General features: G+C 39.4%; 1 protein-coding gene across 3 annotated transcripts; it reads left to right on the top strand.

Annotated features, from left to right (window-relative positions):
* The first annotated feature begins 1,790 nt into the window (after positions 1–1,790).
* On the top strand, positions 1,791–25,009 carry brdt (bromodomain, testis-specific). 3 transcript variants are annotated; one of them, XM_077198929.1, is made up of 21 exons: positions 1,791–1,927; positions 4,327–4,623; positions 4,771–4,908; positions 5,009–5,150; positions 5,276–5,400; positions 10,994–11,359; positions 11,447–11,575; positions 11,724–11,936; positions 14,937–15,115; positions 15,271–15,545; positions 16,037–16,129; positions 16,236–16,364; positions 17,701–17,762; positions 17,916–18,078; positions 18,296–18,637; positions 18,926–19,014; positions 20,798–20,909; positions 20,999–21,066; positions 21,156–21,349; positions 21,634–21,832; positions 24,499–25,009. In XM_077198929.1, the coding sequence occupies exons 2-21, from the start codon at positions 4,426–4,428 to the stop codon at positions 24,565–24,567; spliced, it is 3,285 nt and encodes a 1,094-aa protein (XP_077055044.1). In that variant the 5' UTR covers positions 1,791–1,927; positions 4,327–4,425; the 3' UTR covers positions 24,568–25,009. The 3 variants fall into 3 exon arrangements, with proteins under 3 accessions (XP_077055044.1, XP_077055043.1, XP_077055045.1); XM_077198928.1 differs by lacking the exon at positions 1,791–1,927 and adding an exon at positions 2,056–2,543; XM_077198930.1 differs by lacking the exons at positions 1,791–1,927; positions 18,296–18,637 and adding an exon at positions 2,056–2,543 and having other exon boundaries at positions 24,499–24,716.
* The last annotated feature ends 359 nt before the right edge of the window (positions 25,010–25,368 follow it).

Genomic DNA, 25,368 nt, shown 5'->3' on the forward strand with positions numbered 1-25,368 from the left:
CCCATGAGGAATGTCGGGTGCTAAACTCTTGACCTTGGAGCCACATGGTATGATGAAGCCTTTCATCTGAAGTATGAGCAAATGCAGGGGATGTTTATTTATAGTTACTTCAGATTCCCTTAAAGTTTTCTTAAAGACAAAAATGAGAATAAAAAAACAAACATGAATCAACACATAGGACATAAGTTATATAGCTCTCACTATTTATAAAAGCAAAGATAAACAGGGGATAGTGTTCAACCAAATATATGTATATATTTTTTTTTACCTTTTGGTAAATGTGTGCCATTACCATATGTAAGCTTATGCAGCACTGCAAGCTAAAAAACATAATGGAAGTATTTTTTTAAATCCAAAATAAGTCATTTGCTGCCCTCTTGTGGAAGGTTTATTTTTTGATCATGTTTTTAATTTAGTAAAATGTAAGGATAGTTCATCCAAAAGGAAAATTATGTCATCACTTTCTCACTCCCAAGTTGTTCCAATCAAATATCCTTATGATTTTTCTTTCTTTTTTGAAATACAAAATGTAATAATGTTCTCAGTCACCATTTAGATGATAAAAGTGACCGAGGCTGTCATTCTTTAGGCTACCTAAAGTCTTCTCTGAGAAGGAAAGGGTTTGCAGCAACAATAGGATGCAAATTTTCATTTTTGGGCAAACTTATATTTAAAATAATTAATAAAATATATTCAGACATGCACTCTTCCATAGCAGTAGCCTACAGGCCCTAGTGTTCCTTAAGGATCGATTACGATATGTTGACAAAAAATGTAGGCCTATATAATTTAGAGAATGTATGCAACACATTGTTTTAATAATATGCTTCCCAACAGCCATGCACGTAATTTAAACTAAACTTTCAACCACCAACCTAAACGAAAGATTTTTCCAAACAATGGCATAAACCTCGTAAGCCTATCTCTCCAAATATTTGTATGGATGCGTATTGCGTAATTTGCGGGTGGAACATGTCCCCATCATCACTTTTTCCCCAGAGTCGACACGGTCCCCACCATTTTTTGAAACACCTCGCGATCTTTGAATCTTCGTTCCGGTGAAATCACAAACCTTGCTCTTGATAGGCTATAGCCTACAATCCCTAGACATCTTTGGTTTTAAATGAGAAAAAATAAAAATAAACAAGAGGACTGTGATAGAACACGGTCCTCGCACGCTTAACAAAAATTATAGCCTACTACCAGTCCATTTGACAAACATTAGTGCGGATCAAAGTATGTAGGCTGTTCACTAGGCTACTCTTGAGACTAACAATATCCTATAGTAGGCCTATTTAAGTAGCCAGATGCAAGGATGAAACTAGCACATTACAGAAGTTCTGTAGCCTAAATGAACTGGGCATAATGTTGAAGTTGTTTTCAGGACATCGTAATGATGTGTTTTGTGCATTTATTGTAGCCTACATTTCCAGCAACCCACTTCACACACACTCCCTGTGTCCCATTCAGTTAAAAGAGTTAATAAAAAAGTGATGCCACTGGTAGGAGATTCTCTAGCTTGCTCCAAGTTTTGTGGGATTTCAATTAATAAGATTTCATTTCAATCGTTAAAACAGCTGAAAAGGGAAAACAAACTTTTTTTACAGTCTATGACAGGGTATATACAAACAGGGTTTGTGTTTAACAATGGTAATGCTTGATTATTACTTTATTACTTGGTTTATTTATTTATTTATTAAAAATGAAATTCTTATCCAAAAGACCGGGACAGCGTCAACAGAGAAGCCAATCGCTGTCAAGAAAGTACGCATGCGCATTAGTTCGAGTTCGCCTCCCCTCAGCATTGCTCAGTGCCCTTGCTCTATCATATCATAGTTCTCTTTGTGAGATTTTCAAGCTGCCGAGATGACCGATGTCCGATAGTCGCCAGAAGCTGACAACCAAAGCTACGGAAAAGAGCCACAATGTAACCATTTAACAGACATTAAAAGGGAATACAGTTATAGCAATCGACAGAATGTTCTAGAATGGTCATGTGATGTCCGGAGACCAGTTATGTCGCACTTTAAAAAAAATACTCTGACGTACGTGTCTGTTTCACAGGAGTCCGTTCGTCGTCGTAAGAATAAACGTGATCAATTGTAAAACAGGGTTTCGGAGTTATTTCGTTTATAAAAAAGAGTGAGGTTTCCGTGGGATACATTTTAAAGGAATATATTTTCTCGGTGTTAGAGGCGCGAGGGGGAAGAAGAGAGCACGTGAGGGGTTTTGTCCAATGGGATTGGGCGCTTTCAGCAGGAGGGTATAAATACCAGGCGGTTGCCGTGAGAGACATCCGCCATTGATGACTAACCTTTCACAGAAACAGAGTTATTTAAAATATATATGATGTTAATTTGTTCCGTTGGCGTTAAAAACTAAGCTCAAAAATCTTTCAGTCGTTTTCTAAGAGGGTTTTTCGGGCGCAAAGCATCAACAAGATTCTTCGATTGGTGAAGTTTTCCGGCAGAGCTCCTCCTGCACTGCAGCGTCTGTCTCAGTTCGGCAGTTTAAACTTTCTTTGTTGTGCCCGAGACGGAAAGGTAACATTTTGGGTCCAAGTTGAACTAGCTTCATTTGCCTAGCGGAAGGGTTAGGGGAGGGACTGTTAACTGAGCTCAATGTCAGAATCTGTCGGGGCGGGGTAACGTGTGGCTAGCCGTGCTAAAGCTAAGTTAGCCAGGCGCCATTTTGTAGCTCGAGGCTTGATAACTCAGTCATCGGGGAATTAGTGTAAAACTGTCATAATTACCTAAATTGTGTTATATGATTATATAAGTTCCTTATACTTATAATTTAAGCAGAGGCGACACTTCTGTGGCATTTGTGTTGAGCCGGAAGTTGGTATTGCGTCATCCACAAGGTCATCGGGTTTATGTAACGCATGTCCCTGGATTGAGTAAAGAAACAAACAAACAAAATGCATATAAACACAACACACTGCATATTTCACTCTCTGAGCATAGGGAGCTGTTTTTAGTTCATTATTATATTGCTGGACAATTTTGTTATCATTCGAAATCTCTTTCTGGCCTATATAACGTTAGAATGTTATTATCATGTGTGCAGTCTCAAATTTGTTAAATTGGCATGCTCTTGACCACAATAAACATACAAATTGTCACAACGGCGCTACATTTGTATAGACGAATTATAAAATTTGTAAGAAAATAATCACCAAACTATTATTTTTTTCTTCGAATGTACAACCTTTCATTCTCTTCTTTCCTCCCCTCCAGAAGCAGAAATACTCCCTTCCCAATCAAAAGCAAACCAATGTGAATCTAAATGTTTTTATATAGCTTACAAAAAATAAAATAAAATGGCATTTTACTTTTTTATTTTTTATTGTTTTTGTTGTATAAATAAATTTGTAAGTTCTTAGGTTTCATGTACAATGATTTTTCCCTTTTTCTCTTATCTAAATAAAGTACACATAATGATCAATGTAACTTGTAAACGTTTTTGAGTATGAGAAAACAAAATATTATTTTACTGAGCTGGGATGATGACCTTTTGCTTTAGGGTAAGTGTGAAGAACAATAACCTCTGCAGTTGAGCTGAATAAAGCTTGCTCAGAGACAAAAATAATACTGAGACTTTCAAGCACATGTTTTTCACTGTAAAAGTAAGAGTCTGAAAGTGTTTTTATTTATCGTTTTACTAATGGGTAACTTAAGTCTCGAAGAGCATTTTAAGCTGTGAAGTGAAAATTAATTTGGGATACATTTGTATTACTACTTGCTTTTTGTACTATTTGCCTTGTAAAAAATGTTGCAGTAATATACATTTCTGAGGTGTTTATTTATTTTTTTAAGTTTGATTGAAGTTTAGTTTTTGATAAATGTCACATTAGCTAAACAGCACTGGTATATATTTTTAATGTGCTGTATAATCTTATGGAAGAAAAAATGGTCGGCATGTTCGAACTTTGATTTACTGCATTTTAACTGTCAAAGTTTGTGTACGGATATCTGTTTGTTTGTTTATTTAGGCTAGTATTAGTACTTGGTTTAAGTTATTTTGGGTGGAGTGAGACTGATCTTGTACTTCAACTTGTAAAGATGACTTGATGTCTAGTGGAGCTAAAGGGCATTGTAATATGTGTTTATTAGGCATTAGAGGCCAGTGCACACCGCAGCAAACCTGCAATAGTCCTGAGCACTGTACTTCAGTGCAGTATTTGATTAACTAGAAATTTTCAAAGCTATTACATTGACTTTTATACCTGTGTGATTCAAATAGGCTTGTTCTGATTTGCCTAGAGATAATAAACAGCAGTGCAGAATACCATGAGTATGTTGACACTGCTCTCCTTGTTTACAGTGGCACAGACAGTGGATGTGTAATGGTCGCTGAGCTGCCTAGGCGTAGCTGCGAAAACCCTTTCCATACTGGTCACTGCTCCCTGGATCAGTTCTGGCGATGTCTGTTGCGAAACCCCCACAGAATTTCACCATGAATGGAAACCCCCCTCCCCCCCAGTTCAAGAACCCCAAAAAGCCTGGACGCCTCACCAATCAGTTGCAGTATCTAGAAAAAGTGGTGATTAAGTCCCTTTGGAGACACCATTTCTCCTGGCCTTTCAGACAGCCTGTGGATGCAGTCAGACTCAATTTGCCAGTAAGTCTGCTCTTTCCCCCACCCTTTTTTTTTGTTTACTATTTTTACTACAAATTTTTATTTATTTATTGCTATTTTACTGATTTAAGTATGCATGTACTCATCTTTAGCAGCATGCTTTAAAAATGGTATTTATATTTAATTCAGGATTATTATGCAATCATCAAGAACCCAATGGACTTGACTACCATTAGAAAGCGTCTCGAGAACAATTACTACTGGAAGGCTATGGAGTGTGTAGAAGACATCAACACTATGTTCACAAACTGTTACGTGTATAATCGGGTGAGGACCTTGGTCTTGTTTTGTGTAAAAAAAAATGTAAGTTGAATATTTGATTTTCGACATGTGGTCTCAGACATTTTGTGTATGTGTGTGGTTCCAGTCAGGGGATGATATTGTTAAGATGGCTCAAGACCTTGAGAAGTATTTTTTGGAGAAGGTGGCACAGATGCCTCAGGATGAGTTTGAGATCTCTGCTCTGACAACTAAAGCTCCTCTAAAAGGGGGAAGGAAGTCTACAACAGGTATTCTCACCCTAAGATTTTTCTATTTAAATAGATTAATGCCAAATTACTATACGTTTCAGGTTTTTGTGTTGTGTTTGGCAGTTGACAGTGGAAACTAAATATACCTTTGCATGTTTCTACAGGGTTAAAGATGAGGCCGCAGTCTCCTGTGTCTGAGGTTGTTTTCCAGCAAACAGTGACTGTCATTCCTCCAGATGCTCTACACACAATTCCCTCTGCTCCCTTGTCTGCACAACTAACAGCCAAAGTCAGTTCCAAACCACCTGCACTTTTAACATGTCATGTCTTATCAGTATCATAAGTGTCCTTACCAAGTGAACTCCTATAACTCAGGCATTGTTACTCTTTGTAAGCCTCTTAATTACAGATTTGATAAGAACATCCTATTACTTCATGAATTTCACAAACTATGATAAAATACAAACAATTAAGAATATTTGTAGGGCCCTATAAAATCCCTTTTATTTTTTTCCAAATTCCGCTTTACTTTTTCCCAAATTCGTTTTTTCCATTTTAATTTTTGCAAATTCCAATTTTTCCTGTATTAATTTTTGGGAATTCATTTTGTTTTACTCTTTACTGTTATTTTAGTCGTAAAAAGAGTGTGCTTTTAACGTTAATGATTAAAATGTACACAAATAAAACAGGAATGACCTTAAATTTATTGAGGTAACACACATCACATTTACTCTGTACTTTTCAGGACAAATACTGCATGATGCAAACACTGCACTCGAAGTACTTCAGGTAACAACAAAATATTAATGGTTATGAGCTTTAAATTGTCCAGTAAAATAAATTATATTAGTTTATATAAGTTTAAATAAAAGTCACACTCAGTCTCTCTCTCGCGCACTGTCAAGCGCGCTCTCGGACACACTCGGTCTCTCTCGCGCACTGTCGAGCGTGCTCTCGGACACACTCTGTCTCTCTCGCGCACTGTCCAGCGTGCTCTCGGACACTTGGTCTCTCTCGCACACTGTCGAGCGTGCTCTCGGACACACTCGGTCTCTCTCGCGCACTGTCGAGCGTGCTCTCGGACACACTCGATCTCTCTCGCGCACTGTCGAGCGTGCTCTCGGACACACTCGATCTCTCGCGCACTGTCGAGCGTGCTCTCGGACACACTCGATCTCTCTCGCGCACTGTCGAGCGTGCTCTCGGACACACTCTGTCTCTCTCGCGCACTGTCGAGCGTGCTCTCGGACACTTGGTCTCTCTCGCACACTGTCGAGCGTGCTCTCGGACACACTCGGTCTCTCTCGCACACTGTCCAGCGTGCTCTCGGACACTTGGTCTCTCTCGCACACTGTCGAGCGTGCTCTCGGACACACTCGGTCTCTCTCGCGCACTGTCGAGCGTGCTCTCGGACACACTCGGTCTCTCTCGCGCACTGTCGAGCGTGCTCTCGGACACACTTGATCTCTCTCGCGCACTGTCGAGCGTGCTCTCGGACACACTCGATCTCTCTCGCGCACTGTCGAGCGTGCTCTCGGACACACTCGATCTCTCTCGCGCACTGTCGAGCGTGCTCTCGGACACACTCGGTCTCTCTCGCGCACTGTCGAGCGTGCTCTCGGACACACTCGGTCTCTCTCGCGCACTGTCGAGCGTGCTCTCGGACACACTCGGTCTCTCTCGCACACTGTCCAGCGTGCTCTCGGACACTTGGTCTCTTTCGCACACTGTCCAGCGTGCTCTCGGACACACTCGGTCTCTCTCGCACACTGTCGAGCGTGCTCTCGGACACACTCGGTCTCTCTCGCACACTGTCGAGCGTGCTCTCGGACACACTAGGTCTCTCTCGCACACTGTCGAGCGTGCTCTCGGACACACTCGGTCTCTCTCGCACACTGTCGAGCGTGCTCTCGGACACACTTGGTCTCTCTCGCACACTGGCGAGCGTGCTCTCGGACACACTCGGTCTCTCTCGCGCACTGTCGAGCGTGCTCTCGGACACACTCGGTCTCTCTCGCGCACTGTCGAGCGTGCTCTCGGACACACTTGGTCTCTCTCGCGCACTGTCGAGCGTGCTCTTGGACACACTCGATCTCTCTCGCGCACTGTCGAGCGTGCTCTCGGACACACTCGGTCTCTCTCGCGCTCTGTCGAGCGTTCTCTCGGACACACTCGGTCTCTCTCGCACACTGTCGAGCGTTCTCTCGGACACACTCGGTCTCTCTCGCACACTGTCGAGCGTGCTCTCGGACACACTCGGTCTCTCTCGCACACTGTCGAGCGTGCTCTCGGACACTTGGTCTCTCTCGCACACTGTCGAGCGTGCTCTCGGACACACTCGGTCTCTCTCGCACACTGTTGAGCGTGCTCTCGGACACTTGGTCTCTCTCGCACACTGTTGAGCGTGCTCTCGGACACACTCGGTCTCTCTCGCACACTGTCGAGCGTGCTCTCGGACACTTGGTCTCTCTCGCACACTGTTGAGCGTGCTCTCGGACACACTCGGTCTCTCTCGCACACTGTCGAGCGTGCTCTCGGACACTTGGTCTCTCTCGCACACTGTCGAGCGTGCTCTCGGACACACTCGGTCTCTCTCGCACAATGTCAAGTGCGCTCTCGGACACACTCGGTCTCACTCGCGCAGTGTCGCTTGCGGAGTTCGCTTCGCTTTTGTCCAGTCTGGCGCACCTCATAGACAGACGCGGGGTCTACGGAGGGGAGGGGCTGTGTGTGTGTGAGAGAGACGCGTGAGTGACAGACACGGAGGGAGAGCAGGGAAAGGAAATGCAACTGAAAGAATACGCTGAGTGTTTTAAATAGCGTTAAAAAAATGAATAATGTAACGCAAAATGTGACGGCCGGTGTTGATTCTGTGGCGCACCGCGACGAATTAGTCTAAGTGTGGGAAACACTGCATGAAAATCACGTGGGAACTACTCGGCTCGGTACTGAGGACTTAGCGTCAAGTTTCTTAACTTTTTCGCCAACGAAAGCAAAGCCGTGGAGAGCCGCTTCACCATGCTTTCAATATTTTGAAGGGGGAGAGGCACCTGAAATGACGGGAGGGGTTGTCTCGCCCAGATTTGCTTCCCCCGGTCTGCATTTTCCCCAGACATACGTTCTTCTCCTACACAAAAACAGAATTTCATTCCAACTATGTAAAATTCCGCATTAACACGAGCTTCTGTGTTAATTTGCCAATTCTGTGATTGTGGAAATTATAGGGCCCTATATTTCTCCAAACCTGCCTAAAATGCCAAGAGTCGAAGTCCAGATATTGCTTGCTCAAACATCTGTCACAATGTGAAAGATTAGAATTATGCCCACCCAAAGGCATACAAGGCAAGGCAAGTTTATTTATATAGCACATTTCATACACTATGGCAATTCAAAGTGCTTTAAAGAAAGGAATTAAAAATTAAACTTTATTAAAAATAATCACAAAATAAAAGCAAGGTAAACGTAAACAATTGTAAAAGAAATTAAGAAATATATATATATATATGATACAGTCATAAAATCAATTAAAAGAGTAAAAAGATGCATAGATAAACTTCTCATCTGGCAAAACTTAGAATACCGGTGTATCATATTTTTCACATTTACACAGCAAGAAAGCGATGCTTCAGTGATTTGTCGTCATTTCGCAGAGACAATGCGTGTTTGGATGCTTAAGCAAAACCACTTAATTTGGCCTTAGGTTAAGATTTAGTTATAAAGCTGTTCCTGAGCAGTACATCCCAAAAGTTTGCGTTACAAGTGCATTTTTTTCTGAGGACACAGCTTCCTGAACCTGGGAGAGTACAACACCAGCTATACACAAAGACTACATGCCACTGTGAAATGCTCTGCTCAAGTTCCGATTAATTGGCTTGATCATCTGCATTTTCAGAATACGATGAAAACAATTTTCAGAAAACCGACAACATTATTAATGTGTTTTTACAACTGTTTAAAGGCATGGCAGCTGAAGCTCCCAATTATGGTAAGGGGTGTTACTTTTCCTACACACGCTTGAGGCGTTTGGCCAGTCACAACGCACTGGGATTGCTGGACAGGCTAGCAATCGCTAGCTAGCTTTGAAAGCATAAGATCCCACCCTCCCTTCAGAACGCACTCTAAAGCCACTCCTCCTTCAGACAGGGATGCAAACTTGTCACATTTCGTTGCAATTGCAAGTTTTGAATCCAAAATAGGTCATGTTTGATTTGTGTAGATCCAATGAGTTTTCAAAATGGGGATGGGGTTATGTTTCCATGTGTGCAACTGCTTTCAAACGCTTTTGTGCATATTTGCATGTGGCATAAAGGCAAGGGTTTCTATTTTCAATATTTTTTTGCAGTGTTGATGATTGTAGCCAATCACAGGCATCTGTAAAAGTGGGGATTTAGCTCTTACTAGCATAAAGAACAAATATAGACAAACTGTGCAGAAATTGATTTAAGATTCAAACTCTCTTCGATACAAAAACATACTATGTGAGTTCCTGTGTTTAATGTTGATCACATCATACGAATATCCACACGATTGCAAATGTGACACTGATTTTATACAACAGTTCAACAAACGAAAGGTATTAATATTAAGTGATGTTCATTTTAAACAAAATAATAGCTCCAATGAAAGCCACTGCAGCACACAGCAGTGTTTGTGAACAAACCTGCAGCTTTGAACAAATCGTGAGTCAATGATTCATTCATAAATTCAGCCACTTGCTTCGTTATTGAAATAATGACTCGAGGACTCCCTCATAAAGACATGTCAGTGACTTGTCAGTGACTTTAAATTTGATATTTAAAAGCATCACTTATTTATTTTATCATTGTTGATCATTATCATTTTTTTTTTACCATCATTGCATATATTTCCATTTAACTTTTTTTTTTGAAAGCATTATTTATTTTATAAAAGTATTTGTAAAGGTAAAAAACGCACTGGAAAAATTGATTTAAGGGGGCAAATATTGTCCCTTACTGAAAAAGGTGTGACTGCAGAGAGGGGGCACGCAGAAGAATGTTAAAAGCCTCAAGGGGGTACGCCACTCTAAAAAGTTTGAGAACCACTGATATAGCACACTACCAGATAGCAATACCATAGAGCATAAAAAAAGATGGACGACGCACCTTCAATCTCTTCCATTGTAGAAAAGTGAAGCCGCCAAATTCCTAATATGGCGCTGACATCTTGCACAGATTTGGGACCTGCTTCTGCACAGTAGTGAGCGTGGGACCCGAGTCTGCGCAGTAGTGAGTGTGAAGTAAAGCCGCGATATCAAGGTCCCGCCCTCACTCTCGCAGACACCGTTAGTACAGTTTACTGCAGAACAACTCATTATGTCAGTGTGAAATAAACAGTTATGGACATGTAGAAATTAAAGCTGAAGCTCCAATGTCCTCCCGAAAATCCCCCAAAAAGTCCATTGGTGCCTCAGTGACTACTTCGTTTAGAGAAGCTGTCAATCATGACGTCACATTCCCGTTTTTATAGCATCAAATAACTAACTATCAAGATGTGAAGAGAGTTTCCACCAGTATAGTAAAGAGTGTTGCCTAACCTACCTTTAACATTATATTAAGGTTAGGAGCAAATTTATGTGCATACACATGTTAGGAATTAGGCAGAAATGTGTTAAAGTTCTCCTGCGTGTATAAATATGAATAATCCACATATTTATTAGTAAATGAGACCCAATGTTTGGCAAGGATTAAATGGTGTAGCTATGCATCTTTGACTCAGGAGAGATACAAGAAGGTAGCTCTCATCGAATTCACTTTGTGTGATAATTATGGAAATAGTTTGCTAAAGGTGCGATAGTAGGAGAGCATTAGTTGTTTTAACTGTAATCCACATCTATCTAAATCAATGGTCTCATTTTCTTTCAGTTGAAAAATGGCGTAAAAAGAAAAGCGGACACTACGACCCCTACTGCCTCTTCCATCACCAGCTTTGAGTCATCCCCTTGTGTAACCGAACCAAAAGTCCTAAAGTTATTCTCCAGGCGAGGCAGTGGCCGACCCATCAAACCTCCTTGTAAAGACCTTCCTGAATCACCACCACAGCATCAAGTGGGCAGAAGGACCAAACTCTCTGAGAGACTCAAATACTGCTGTGCCATCCTAAAGGAGATGTTTGCCAAAAAGCATTCCGCTTATGCCTGGCCCTTTTATAAGCCAGTGGATGCTAAGTCACTGGGCCTTGATGATTATCATGAAATCATTCACCAACCCATGGATATGAGTACCATAAAAGTGAGTACCGCTATTGTGTTAAATATAACTGGAAAATCTTTGCTCACTATTATTGTGCTATGTAATTGGCTTTTTTTTTTCTAACAGAAAAAGATGGAAACCCGTGAGTACATGGATGCATTGCAATTTGCTGCAGATATGCGGCTCATGTTCTCAAACTGCTACAAATACAATCCACCAGGCCACGAGGTTGTGGGAATGGCTAGGAAACTCCAGGTGTGTCTTTTGGTGGTTTGATCATTCTTCAAAACCATTGCTTGTCTTATCTTCCTGTTTCCTTTTAGAAATGCAATATCTGCATATTGTTCTCAGGAAATTAAGTTTTTCCTCACAGGTGAATGTTGGTCTTTTTTTGTTTTTTCAGGATGTTTTTGAGTTTCGCTTCTCTAAGATTCCTGACGAGCCGAGGAATGCAGCCCCAACCTCGAGTCAGAACAGAGTAAAAAAGGAGAGGGCTCACAGTCCATCTAGCTCTGAGAGCAGTGACAGCGAATCATCGTCTCCATCAGAAGATTCCTCAGACACAGAGGAGGATGAAGAGGAGAGAGCACAGAGGCTCGCCAACCTGGAGGAACAGGTAAGACTTGCATGTAGACATTTGAGTCCTTTCATGCATACATTTGCTGTTCCAAAACAGTTCAACATTGGCACGCTCCCGATGTGATGACTCTTGCAATAGGTTTGTATCAACATTACGCTGCCTCCTTCAACAAATTCTATGGCAGTGTTTAATGCATCCTTGGTAGCGAAAGCCATTCCATATGTTCTTTGCCAAGAAGAGAAAGAGGTGTTTATGAATATGCTTATACTGTACACTCTAAAATGAAAAGTCTTCACAAATAAGTCTGCGGAATTACAGGAGGATCACTTTTTACTTGTGTACAGAAGTGGACGATGTGGCAAAAAAATAAAAATAAATTGTTTTTGTTTTTTCATGCAGGATCACGATTCACAATCTTCCACGATTTTTTTCATGAAAAATCTTTTTTTCATGTTGATTTTTAAGGGTGGGTTGCACCTATAAGGATTAAATTAAGCAAAGTTTAGAGCTAATCAAGGATTTGTTGATCTGGGTTTTATTTTAAATCGAGTTGTTGCACGACTTAATTTTAAACACGGATTAACAAATCAGGGAACAGAATTCTAAACTGTGATTAAAATTGATTTTCTCCGCCATGATGGATTCGCCATTGTAATTAATTCCATTTCCTTTATTGACCACCAGAAAGTCTATCTCTCTCTGACACAAGTAGCTCTTGCCGACAAAGGAAATAAACTTCTAAAATGTCAGCTATCTTATAAACTGCTACGTAGAGAGACCGTTAGAATAAAGGGCTAATCAAGCAGGCAATGAAAACATTGCGGCAGCGTGTACGGATTTCATAAGCCTGTAAATATATTTATAGTATCAATTAATGGAGTAATATGGCAGCGTAACTTATGACAAAACAACTGAGGTAAGAAAAAAAACACTGGCATGATTTGCTGAGTGACTATCTCAGCTCTTCACAGCAGCGCCCTGTCCGTTTCATCGCCGCCCAGCTGCCACGCTCAACTCATCGTCACCGCTGCTGTTAAATGCTAAATATATTCTTCTTCTTTTCTTTGTCCGACACCAAGGTGCACCGAGATGAGAGATGGATCCGCATCCCAGACTCAATAGCAAGCGTAAGCTTTCATGTAAAGCTAAAATGTATACTTACAAGTTTACAAAATATAGAAGAAAAACAATGACAGACTATTTAGGCCAAAGTAGGGGTGGGTCAAAATCTTTTTTCACTTAATATTATTTTATCTTTGTTATTAAAAATGAGATCAAAGATACACATTACAAATAATAAGTAAAATACAAGATACAAATGAAACAGTGCTTTGCTTTTTTTTTTAGCTACAGTACATCTATTTAACAGTAGCAGTCAAAAAAATGAAAAGAAAAATAAAATGTAAAAATAAAACTTCATAGACGTGTATGCAGTTTTACTGCATAAACTGTATAAATTAAATTTACATTGTATCTTATTAAAGCTAAAGCTACTCAGTCAAGAGCAATGAGTGATTTTTTTTCTTTTTCATTGGGTCTCAAAAGTGATCAAAATAGAGCATCACTTTTTTTAAAGTAACTACTGTATGATTCAATTGTTACACCACCAGGTGGCGACAAGTGACTCTTAAATTAATTTGTCATTGAATCATTAAAGAGATTCTTTCAAAAACGCTGATTCATCCAGTAATGAAACAAGTGAAGTATTTATGAGTGTCACTGAATTATAAAAAACAAAACAAAAAATGGTTTGATAAAAATGATTCGGATTAAACATTTGACTTTTTTTGTTTTGTTTTATGTTCAGAATCTGAACTGTGTCTATTTGGAAGCAAAAAAAATTTTGATTTTCAATTTATCTGGAATTGTGCAGCTCTAGACCCAACCGACTATGTTTATGTAAACCTTGTGTATTTGACAGTTTAAGCGCAATAAAACGTGAAATATAACTTAATTCAGTACTTTCACAAGCTTCAGGTGTTGTGCTCAGAAAACAGTAGGGGTTAAACGGATCGTACGGCCAGGCGCCACAGTTCGCCATGCATGTGATTCACGGATTAATTTCAAAGTTTTACCATCATATAGTAACAGTTTAGCATTTACATGCGTTTTGTGCTGCCAACTGACACATTCAAGCATTTTTAAACCATTCCAGCACAAGTAGAGGGAAAATAGAACTTCGGTACTCATGCACTGTTACCTGTCATTTGTTTTTTTGTTTAAAATCACAGCTTTAACAAACATTAATTTAGATCTCATTTATTTAGTGAATATTATAGTGTTATTTTACACTCCGGTCCAGTTTCGGTCCACATTTCTGTACCTGAATACTACAGTTAGACCTTACTTTATTTTTAATTTTGTTATATTGTATTTGTCTGTGCTTGTAATTAGTGTATTTTTATTTTATTTTTTTACTGACTGTTCACTTGTCTTTTAATAATGTTTGAACTTTATAAGTTAGGCTAGTAGTTTTTGCTGTGGTATCGAAATACTTAAACCCCCCACCCCTCTCAGTTTTTTTTTCTTGCTGATCAGAAAAATGATCTGATCCTTGACTCAAAAACCATAATATGATACGAATCGTAAGTTCCGTTGGGCCATCACAGAACAGTGTGCAAGTAAAGTCATTTGAAAGTTTAACTAGCAGGGCTTTAAAACGCATGCAAATAATAAACGTTATTGATGGGAAAGAACTGCAGCTGATAGAATGTGCCCTGAAGAGAGACATGCTACAGTACCATGTTAGTATCATGCTACAGAAGCAGATCGTGAAGACATTGCTCACAATCTAAAATCGTGATATCGTGCACATACACCCCTTCTGTGTATTATAATGCTTATTACAGTTTTGTGTTTTGTGCTGTTAGCTTAGCTATTGTGCTGTTAATTTCAGCATTCAAAATCAGTCAGTTATGAAGCTTCATGATGGTTTGGATGCATTTGTACTGTAGGGAGTGAGAGGTAGGTTGCAGGGTTTTGAACTATAGATTGGGCGAATTTATTCTTTGTGCCATTTCTGTTTCTACTCTCCAGCTGAAAGCAGTACGAGAGCAGCTGCAGTTACTGACCCAAACACCTCTCTTGAAACCAAAGAAAAGGGAAAAGTCCAAGAAGAAAAGGAAGAAAGAGAGAGAGTCCAGTAAGCGAAAAGGTGAAGAAATTAAGAAATCTGCAAAAATACAGAAAAGGTCAAACAGCATCAAGTCATCAGGGTAAGATTATGTTTTATTTGTGTGTTAGTGTTAGTGCGCACATCTTTCCTGGTGGTTTCCACACTAAAAATAATGTATGGAATCTTTTTTTTATTTTATAACACTCTGGCACATTATTCGCAGAGAAATCAAAATTATGTAAACTCTGTTCTCAGGCGGAAGGAGAGTAGAGCATGTGACTCCGAAGAAGAGATGAACACTGTACCCATGTCTTATGAGGAGAAACGGCAACTGAGTCTAGACATTAACAAACTTCCTGGGGACAAGCTTGGCAAAGTAGTGAATATCATCAAGGCTCGAGAACCCCTGCTCAGGGACACAGACCCTGAGGAGATTGAGATCGACTTTGAGACTCTTAAACCTTCAACTCTTCGAGCTCTTGAGTGCTACGTTGTAACTTGCCTTCGGAAGAAACCGAAAGAAACAGACAGTGAGTAAATATTTAGTCATTAACAGCTTTTCATGCTGGCACATATTTTATGGAAATCTATGTAAATGAAATTATGTAAGAAGTAGTACTACAAGCCTGTTCACACCCACGTGTGATTGAACGTATATTTTATATTTGCATGTTTAGTAAAAAAAAAAAGTCATCATTATTAGAAAGAAAAAAACTCCAGAAATCTTTTGATCAGTGTTTTGGCCTCCATGTATCCTGAATTTACACAACGAGGGCTATTTTTCTGTACAAAATAGGCACATACTCTAGATAATTTTATTTATTTATTTCCCTTCTCATTATTTGAAAAGACAAGGTTACAGGCAACCCTGTTTTACAATCTTGTAGAGCAGCAGTGGCTCATGCTCTTCATTTTCAATTTGGTTGTACATAAAAAAAGCAGACTTCAAGAAATACAAATTTATGTGTGTAAAGGGGAAAAGTTTAGCTTCAATTTATGGGTAATCTGTTTACATTTTTAGAAACAAAGTCACAAAAGAAGTCTCAAATCAAGGAAATGGATAAAGAGCTGCAGCACACAGCTGGAGAACCAAACTCCAATAAAAAGGCCAAAAGTGAGTGTATGTGTGTGTGTGTGTGTGTGTATATATATATATATATATATATGTAATTGTGTAAATGCAAATATAAACATGTATTTTTCTTTCTTTCTCTGTGCAGTTGAAACAGAAGGTGAGTTTAAAGAAACGACCCGTCCGTCTCGTCTGAGTGAAAGCAGCAGCAGCTCGTCCAGCTCTGACAGCAGTAGTAGTGACTCTAGCTCCTCTGATAGCTGTGACTCTGATTCAGGTTAGCTGCTTCACACCTACCCACCAACCCTTTTATTCACTCACTGTCTGTCAGGCCAGTCTGTGCCCCCCGCTATCTATCTGGCCACTGATGCAGAAAACAAACCAAAAATTGTAAAGCTTACTTGGATATCTCCAGTGTTATAAACTCTTCAATTTATTTCATGGACTGGACAGCAAAGTACATGAAACGTTGCGTAGGTCTTTTTTCTCTCTCTACTCAATTAAAACAAAAATTGGTGTTTGTTCCTTTTTTTCACTACTTGTCCCATCTCTTTTTTTTTTGTAATAAAATTTTGCACTTTTGGCTCCAAATGATGATAAAATTATTAGTCACGTAAGGGGTCCCTCACTCTTTCAGTTGTTTTTTATTTGGGTGCTATTATTTATTTGTTGTTTTCCTGTGTTCAATGTTTTGTTCTTGTTTTCATCACAACCACTTATTTATGTTGGTGCTGTAGTTTAAGCTTGAGACCAGTTGGATCTTAGTGTGGCGTTTTCCTGAAGTTGATTTAGCATTTAGGTTAAAAACACTTTGAAGAAAGGCCAGTTTTCAACTCGGACCTTCATCAAACATAGCTGAGGGCAGAGTTAAAATGTACAGTAGTTTGTGCCATGCTATTGTCCCGGCTAAGAGTTACAGCTGGTCTGTTTTAAACTGCTGCACTCATTCATTATTATGTGAGTCCATTGCTTTGTAATTTCACCTTTTGTACTTGTGTGATAGGTTATGCAGAGATGTATATGTAATAATAATCTACAATAGATTGTAAAAGCATACGTCAATATGTTGTATGTGAGGTACTTGGATTGTAAACCATAGTTGGAACATGGAAGCTAGGACCAAAACAAGCTTGTCATAAGCAACCACTTGTCCTGTTTTAAATCTATTGCATATTTTGTAGATGTGTGCATTTTATTTACCTTAACCGGTATAAAGCTTAACCATTGAGCTTGGTGTTCGACACCCAGAGATTTAAATAAAACGCATTTTTGTAGACAACTGTTGTACATTAAGATTAGTGTTGTGATTTCTTCCCCTTTTGTCATTTCACATTTTTTTCCACTTTTGCTCCCGTCACAAAACACTTTTCACACATTGTGCACATTTTACTTGAAAACACCCAAATTTCAACCACTTGAAATTAAAATTGTTTTTTATTATTATTTCAGTGATTGACACTTATAGCACTTAAAATGCATACAGTTTATTTTTTATTAGTGGAGCTCATACAAACTGGGTAAATCAGCAGAAATGCCCATGGGATGGGGTTGCCCTTTCCCTCAGCCACGACTGAAGTGAAATGACCTCAGTGTGCATTGTGCGTGTCTTACAGAAAAGAAAGCTAAGAGGAAGCAAAGCAAAGCCCCTGGTCATGCCATCAAAAATAAAAACAAGGTAAAAAAAAACACACAAGCCAATAAGAGTCCACAACCATTATTAAATGGCCTACTCCCACTCATTGATGATGGCACATGGAGCATTTCACTTCATGTAGGGCCAGATTTTTCCTGAGTGAAATATTGCCCCATTGTCCCCCTCCCCAAACAGGCAAGGCGGCAGGCCGTTGCTGAGGTAAAGGACTCTTTTTCTGCCTCAGTTGTGACGTGCCAGTCTCGCCTAGCGTCACTAGTCTCAGAGGCAGACTCCAAAGACCTGCTTGCGTCACAGCAAGCAAATCATCCTGCCGAGGACACCATCACAGCATTCCCAGGTTAGGCTCAGTGCCTTTGTTCACACTTCAGTTCATGTTAATGTGTTTTCTGTGGCCACATTGCACAAAAAGAATGAAATGACCTCCAAAAATGAAAAAGGTTTCTTTCTTTTTTTTAATGTCTCGTCTAAAACTGCATTTGGAGACCAGATGGATATCTGCTACTTTGATTTATCAGTTTAACACCTTTCTGTCCATCCCTCTGCTTTCACAACAGCGTTACACAGCCGGCTGCCTCCTCAGCCATCCAGACCTAGTGGCAAAGCTGCCCCGCTACCTCGTAAAACCTGCACTGCGCCCATACCGCTCAGCCCACCTCCAGACCAGGCTCTCAGTCCTTTACATAACATTTCCACCACCTCCCCCTGTAGAGACAACACAACCACCCCTCCCAAAGTTCCCCATGTTTCAATCACCCCACACCAACCCGCCACACTCCTTCCAGACCCATTGTTCCCCTGTAGTCCCACGCTCAGTCCCCTTGACCCGCAGGTATCTCAGGTTGGCCCCCGATCACCTTCTGCTGCAGAGAAGCCTTCACATAAGTCTGAGCAGGAAGGTAAGAGGTCGCTTGATGTGTCGACTCAACTCCCGCCGATCTCCGTCGCTCACTCTCTTTGCCCTCGCTCTGTTAACGATGTGCATCTGCAACTTTCCCCTCCCATTGTAGGTTAGCATTGTTTGTTAGTCTTTAACTGGTGGTTTGTCGCCGGGTCTTGTCATCGATTGAGTTTTTCTCTCCCAAGCTGCATGTCATTGCTGTCTCCGCTTGAATGTGCGTGTAAAACAGGATACCATTCAAGGCAAACTCCCATCTCTCTCTGTTTATTTCTCCTCAATCTTGCAGGCATCCTTCCTCTTCTGTCACCACTGACCTCACCTCCTGCAGCCGAGCCTGTCACAGGATCCCAGCCTACCTCCAGCTCCCTGTTCGAGGTAATTCTCTTTCTGCTGAACATATCCATATGGAGAGACACTATTTTGTACAGTCATTCATTTAGTTAAATTAGGTTATTGTCATTAAAGAAAAAGGGGCTTTAAAATATAGTGGTTTGTTGCAGACGCTTTCTTAAAGGTACGCTACACAACTTGTACTGGTAATTGCGTAAATTGGGATTTGACTCAGCTCCTTCTTGTGGCTTATTGCTATAACCATGCCACTACCAATACCCTGACACGTCTTGGTCACATATTAGGAAGCTGACATTTGTTGGGCCCATGAGGTGTGGCTGATTGTAACAGTTGAACATGGTTTGATGAAGGGAAGGGACTAGACCAGTGACGGTAATAGAATGAAATCTAAAAGGTCGTCTGCAATTGTATGATTATTCAAAGTAATTGGTGTAGCTGAGAAAAGAGGCGGTCAAAGCATTGATCCTTGTTGCATCACAGTCAACGGCGGAGACTTCAGAGACTGAGGCTTTGTTTCTGGTAATGGTAAAAATGACTTGGAAAAATTGTCAAGAGCTAATGAAAATCTGCAGTCTGCCTAGGTGTTAATTAAAAGAAACAGTCCAGTCTTACTGCTTTTGGAGGGTTGCATGGGATTCTGACTACATTCAAAGCCTGTAGAATATTTCTTTGACTGTTGTGCAACAGTGGTGGCTCAAATAATGGTGCAGCACTGTCTATCATTTTATCTGTTTCTGTGATACCTACCACTAAATATGACCTAACAATAAAAAATGTGGTTGGTCACTGTGTCCGTTAGGAGGAGTCCACCTGTGTAAATGGGCGGTGCTTATCCAGAGCCCTATATTAGCATCCACGCCAATGGACGTTCAGCTAATCAGAATACACCCCGACCCAAAAGAGCTTCTCAATGTTATTATCAGGAGAAACATTGTGCCATGAATTAACTAGTTAGGCTTTAAATCCACAAATCAGCTGTAACCATGAAAGTTTGGCAGGAATAGTAAAATGCTTTCAAGTGTCACATCTTTTTCCATTTTTATTATATATAAATGTTATTTTTAATGTGATGACCAAAACATTATTTGTTTATCCTTCAAATAAAACTAAACGAAAGGGTTTCAAGATGTAGGAGAAAACACACTCATGTAAAAATAAAAAATACATTTAATTACCATTGTAACCAGTAGGTGGCTGCCATTTCCACTCCCAAATATTTTTTTTTAATCGTTTTGCTTTTTGAATTATTGTTTGGACATAGAGTAATATAGATAAAAATAAAAATGCACATTACCACTGATTTAAGCTGTTCCCCTACATTTTCTGCTTGTGCGCTTAAAAATCACCTTATGCGCCTCTTCAAAACAAGGACATTTCTATGGCATTTCTTTCTTTTTGCTGTATCGAAAACGTACCGAACCATGACACCGCTGTATCGAACCGTGAATTTTGTGAACCGTTACACCCTTAATTTTGATGTATTATCATAATTATAAACACACTGGTTTGTAGCAAATTGTTTTATCATTTATTACATTTTGTTATTCTTCTAGATATTTGCCTATAGCCGCTAATATAATCTCACACATACACCGTTGCAAATAAGGTGCATAGCTTTGGTTTGGACTTACGTATGCTCATTATAACAATCTGGTTAAGTTTGGCGTCACCATTTCTGGGTTCAAACGCTGATCAGATCCCAAAAGAAAACGACAAACAGTACTAATATACAGTCATTGTATGCTGTGGTTCTGCTGAAAAATTGTTCAACCACAAATGACTTTTTGTACTGTCTTTCTCTCTGCAGCAATGTACATTGTTGTCACCTCTGCACGAGAGTCCATTAACAAATGTGAGGGATGAGCAGAGCAGCCCTGAGACACTGGAAGAGCCCTCTGTTCAGCTGCACAAAATGCACGGTCAGCATTTCCTCTCCCGTTTCCTCGGGAGTCCTTTCTCTTTTCCTTTTTCTCAATGGTTTCTTGAAATGAGTTATCACGTTTTCTAGGAGCGAAACACGATTCCAGTGAACTATGCAAGTCTATTCAAGATGCCAAATCCTCCCTGCCTAAAAAGGTACAGATGCTTTACATGGGCACCAAGCAAAATATGCGCTCAATCTTTAGTTCTCTGTGATAACCTGGACCTATTCATATGCGTTTAAGGATATTGTCCTAAAGCATGCCGACTCCTGGACAAGCCTGGGTAAGATGGCTACTCAAACTTCTTGCCCCATCAAATCATCAAAGGAAAGTTTCCAGCAGTTTCGCAAAGTTGCCATCGAAAAAGAGGAACGAGAGAGAGCTCGTAAACTGCAGCTGGAGGCTGGTCGAGAGAAGAGCGGCACAGACAAAAGCAGGTATAAACGGAATCTTAGTTTTCAGGCAACATGGTGTATAAAGTTGTGTTATGTAAATTTCAATTTGGAGGAGTTTCAATCTCTGCCTGGCTGGCTGGAGACATGATTCCAGCTGACCACAGCTTCCCATGGCTCTGTTTCAAAACCTAGCGAGTGTGCGTAATGCATTCAAAATGTAATTTCTATTATTAATTTACACTCGTATCCCCATAGCCAACAATTGATTATTGTACGACTGTTCTCGCTGAACAAGCTGACAATGTGGCCTTTTTAATGATATCTAGTCTGACGCAGCAGCTCCAAAAGACTAAGCTAGACTGCCAGCCTTCAAAGCCTGAAGTGGAGTCAGCAGAGCTGCCTCTGATGGCAGCCATCTTGGATCCCCCCAAAGAGCCTGAGCCCTGCTCTCTTCCGCAGAGCACTTTAGACAGAGAACGAGAGATGGCCCGCAGGAGAGAGCAGGAACGCCGCAGAAGAGAGGCCGTAAGTACTTCACACACTAAATATTGTAACATTTTCAATTGAATATCTAAATACTTAAAGTATTTGAAAAAAATGTATCCAAATAGTGTTTAGGATATTTTATGAATCAAAGAATTGTCCTTTGTTGTTTGTTTTGATTATTAAATATGTTATGGTTTTATTATTATAATGTATAATAATAATGTTATATTTAACTCAGAAAAGCCATTTAGTGACCATAAACATGTTCTAGAGAGGGGCATTTTGCTAAATATACGCACCTTATTACATGCATGTTTATATGTCTATTTGGTGTTTTTAATATGCTTTAAGACAAACCATGTGCAAATTCAGAAGTCAACACCATTGCTGAGTATTTTCTCCTTAAAACCACATTGAACCAAAGACTGTCTCAAAAACGTGGTTTGAAATCGCTGGTGTCTGCGCAAACTACCTTGTAACCAATCAAACCAAGTTTCTGAGCTGGTGTAAGTGAGTGGAGGGGACAATTTGCATATTCATAGAACCGCATATACTAAATGAGGCAAGGTTGTAGAGTTACATTCAAGCTATTTTAAGGCATGAATAATTGTTTTCACTTTTTTTATTTTGGTGATCAAAGATGAGTTTTAAGGGATACCATTATTTACTACAGGGGGACTCTTAAATGTTTATAAAAAAAAAAACAAATTGGAGTGGAAACATTAAAATTAGGCTAGTCATTTTTATTATTATTTATAAAAATCCTTGTGTGTAATTTGTTTTTGTATACAAATCAGTTAATTTTGTCCTTCAATATTATGTTAATGTAGTACCAACTGACTCCCTGTACAGTTTACAGCATTAGTTGAGAGAATTTTTTCTCCTTTAGAAAATTTGACTTGTAAGGTACTGTACTCCGCTTCACGACGGGGTCCTCATGACCCTGCCAGGGGTTTATTCTGAGATGACGACAAGCTGGATGTACATTTTCCCACTTATTACACGGCTACTTGCTACATAGATCAATATTCCATGTCTAATTATTTACTTGAGTTAAAATATTTTATTAGGTCTTTAAACGCAAAGCTTCTGCAGAGAGAGCAGTTGCTAGCGCGGCAAGTTCAAACTAGACGGACATTTAAGAGATACGGTATACAGTCATACCTCTTATAATGATTGCTTATACAGCATTTCGCCACATAAATAATTATGGAGATAAGAGATATTGATTTCAGATTAAACCGTTTTAAAATCGTACCTGTTTGTATCTTCTAATAATATTGCCAAAATTGCATTATGTCTGCATTAAAACACACCCATTGATACTATAATTTGTATTACTATAATTAAGAGTTGTTGGTTGTAATGATTAATAATAAGTAATATAGGTAACACTTTAACTTAACTAATGAACCTTATTGTAATGTGTTAACTTACAATGAGCAATACATTTGTTACAGTATCTATTATTTTTTGTTAATGTTAGGTAAAGCTGCAGTCCGTAACTTTTTTGGGGTTGTTATAATGTTTTTAATTCCAGTGGTACTGGTGGATTTCCGCGTGAAATTCGAGCATGTCTTTGCGTCATTACGTCACATCTGTACACATAAAGAAGGTGTCTCGGCTATGTTGCGTGTGAGGATGTTGGCGGTGGAGATTTATAGCCTTTTCTCACAGCACTGGATATAATTAAACTTATCAATTTGATGGCTGATCCAGAAAGGTTCAAACAACAATCACCAGTGACAACTGGAGATTCACCCGTTGTAAAATGCAAAAGACTTCGGAGTGTCTACAGAAAAAAATGACTGCCACCGGGCCCATGCGAAAACAAGGATAAATATCAGAAGGACATTAAATGTAGTCATGCAATGCTGATGTTGTTAACATTGTGCAAATTACACTTTGTTCTCAAATTGTTAGTTTGACTAAGCGATCATTAGATTTAATTAGTGCGATTTACTGCAATGCTTTTTTCCCCTTAGTTGGTCAGAACAAAAGTGGATGTTACATACATGTTCAGATGACATTTTCCAGTGAAAATTCTTAATGTTGGTCATACTTCCAAAAAGTAGAATCTGTGATACCGAATGACAGGATCCACACCGGCGCGGTGACAGACAGCCGCACATTCTCCTCAAAACATTGGATTCATCCGCACTGTGCCGTGCCGAGGCACAACCCACGTAAAGTTGATAATTCCGCGAATCACTGCAATTGCAGATTTCGAACAGAGATGGCGACAAAGAGGAAAAACTACGGACTGCAGCTTTAATAAAAATACAGCTGTTCATTGTTAGTTCATGTTAATTCCCAGGGGATTAACTAATGTTAACAAATACATCCTTGGATTTTAATAACGTATAGTAAATGTTAAGATTTATTCTTCATTCTTTTTTCATGTCAGCTAAGGTGGTTAACTTATGTTAACTAATGAACCTTATTGTAAAGTGTTACCGTAATATATCTTCAGGTATTATATTATTTGTATTCTTATTAACAATATTATTTTTCATAATAAAATTTAAAAACATTGTTGCAATTGTTATTACTATATGATTAAAAGTTATGGTTATCACTATAATTAATAACAAATGTAATGCAGTAACAGTTATTACCTAATATAATGGTTTAATAATAGTAGTAATAATATTGTTTTATGATGATGTTTTGACACATTTTTCTTATGAATGCTCTTTCTCTAGATGTCAGGAGTCATTGATATGACCATGCAGAGTGACATAATGGCCACCTTTGAGAAGAACTTGGACTGAGATATAAACAAATAAAAAATGTGCTTGTTTGTGTTGCGCTTCTGTTCAGTGAACAGTGCAGGCCGTCTATTCCCTTCCCATACTTGCTCCATGTTCAAAAGTCCTGGTGACTGAAACGGGTCTTGGTGTTTTGACAGGCAAAAAATACTGCAATACAGCTGCATCACTTGACATTTGTACTAAATTTGCTCTTGTAAATATAAGAATACAGTAGTGGACATTGTACAATGTTGTAAGACCAATTTTTGCACCATTAACAGTGTTGTGTATATTTTTTTTATATATATTTTGATAAGTTTGATGCTTGGATCCAGAAATGCCTGCACTGAAACGCTGCTGATTGTCTGAGGCAGTTTTGAAAGAGAAACATGTCTTAACGTTTCACAACAGTTTTTGTTATTCTGTATTTTTGTTTATAAAGAAGAATGTTTACTTCTCTTGATTATTATTGCCATCTGAATCTTTGACACATTCCATCACCCCTTCTGCTGTATGAATATTGCATAGCTGGTCGTCTTGCGCTAGCTGCTGTCAGAACTGTAAAGGATATTCCTGTGCAGGGCCCCGTCCCTGCTTCTCCTATTAGCTAGTACTTCATATATTTGACTTAATGCAGCAATTTAAACAGAAAATGTGCTGGCTGCGTTAAACTTGTCCTGTTTAAGTTATATATACAAATATATATATATATATATATAAAAAATATTTCTGTAGTGTCAGAAATGTAATGTAAGCATGTGTGTATAAATATTTAGCGGGGGTTTTTTTTACTGGGGGACAATTTTTTTTCTTTTTTTCAGG

Source organism: Siphateles boraxobius, unplaced genomic scaffold (assembly GCF_051911475.1).
Source record: "Siphateles boraxobius isolate OS27281-9 unplaced genomic scaffold, OSU_SipBor_1 41, whole genome shotgun sequence".
NCBI classification, from domain to species: Eukaryota; Metazoa; Chordata; class Actinopteri; order Cypriniformes; family Leuciscidae; genus Siphateles; species Siphateles boraxobius.

Excerpts from the sequence above, each read along its gene's own strand:
- brdt (XM_077198929.1), top strand. The coding sequence starts at position 4,426 with ATGTCTGTTGCGAAACCCCCACAGAATTTCACCATGAATGGAAACCCC. Across the intron at positions 5,151-5,275 it reads GGGAAGGAAGTCTACAACAG|GGTTAAAGATGAGGCCGCAG; the intron begins GTATTCTCACCC and ends ATGTTTCTACAG. Across the intron at positions 21,067-21,155 it reads AATCCTCCCTGCCTAAAAAG|GATATTGTCCTAAAGCATGC; the intron begins GTACAGATGCTT and ends TATGCGTTTAAG.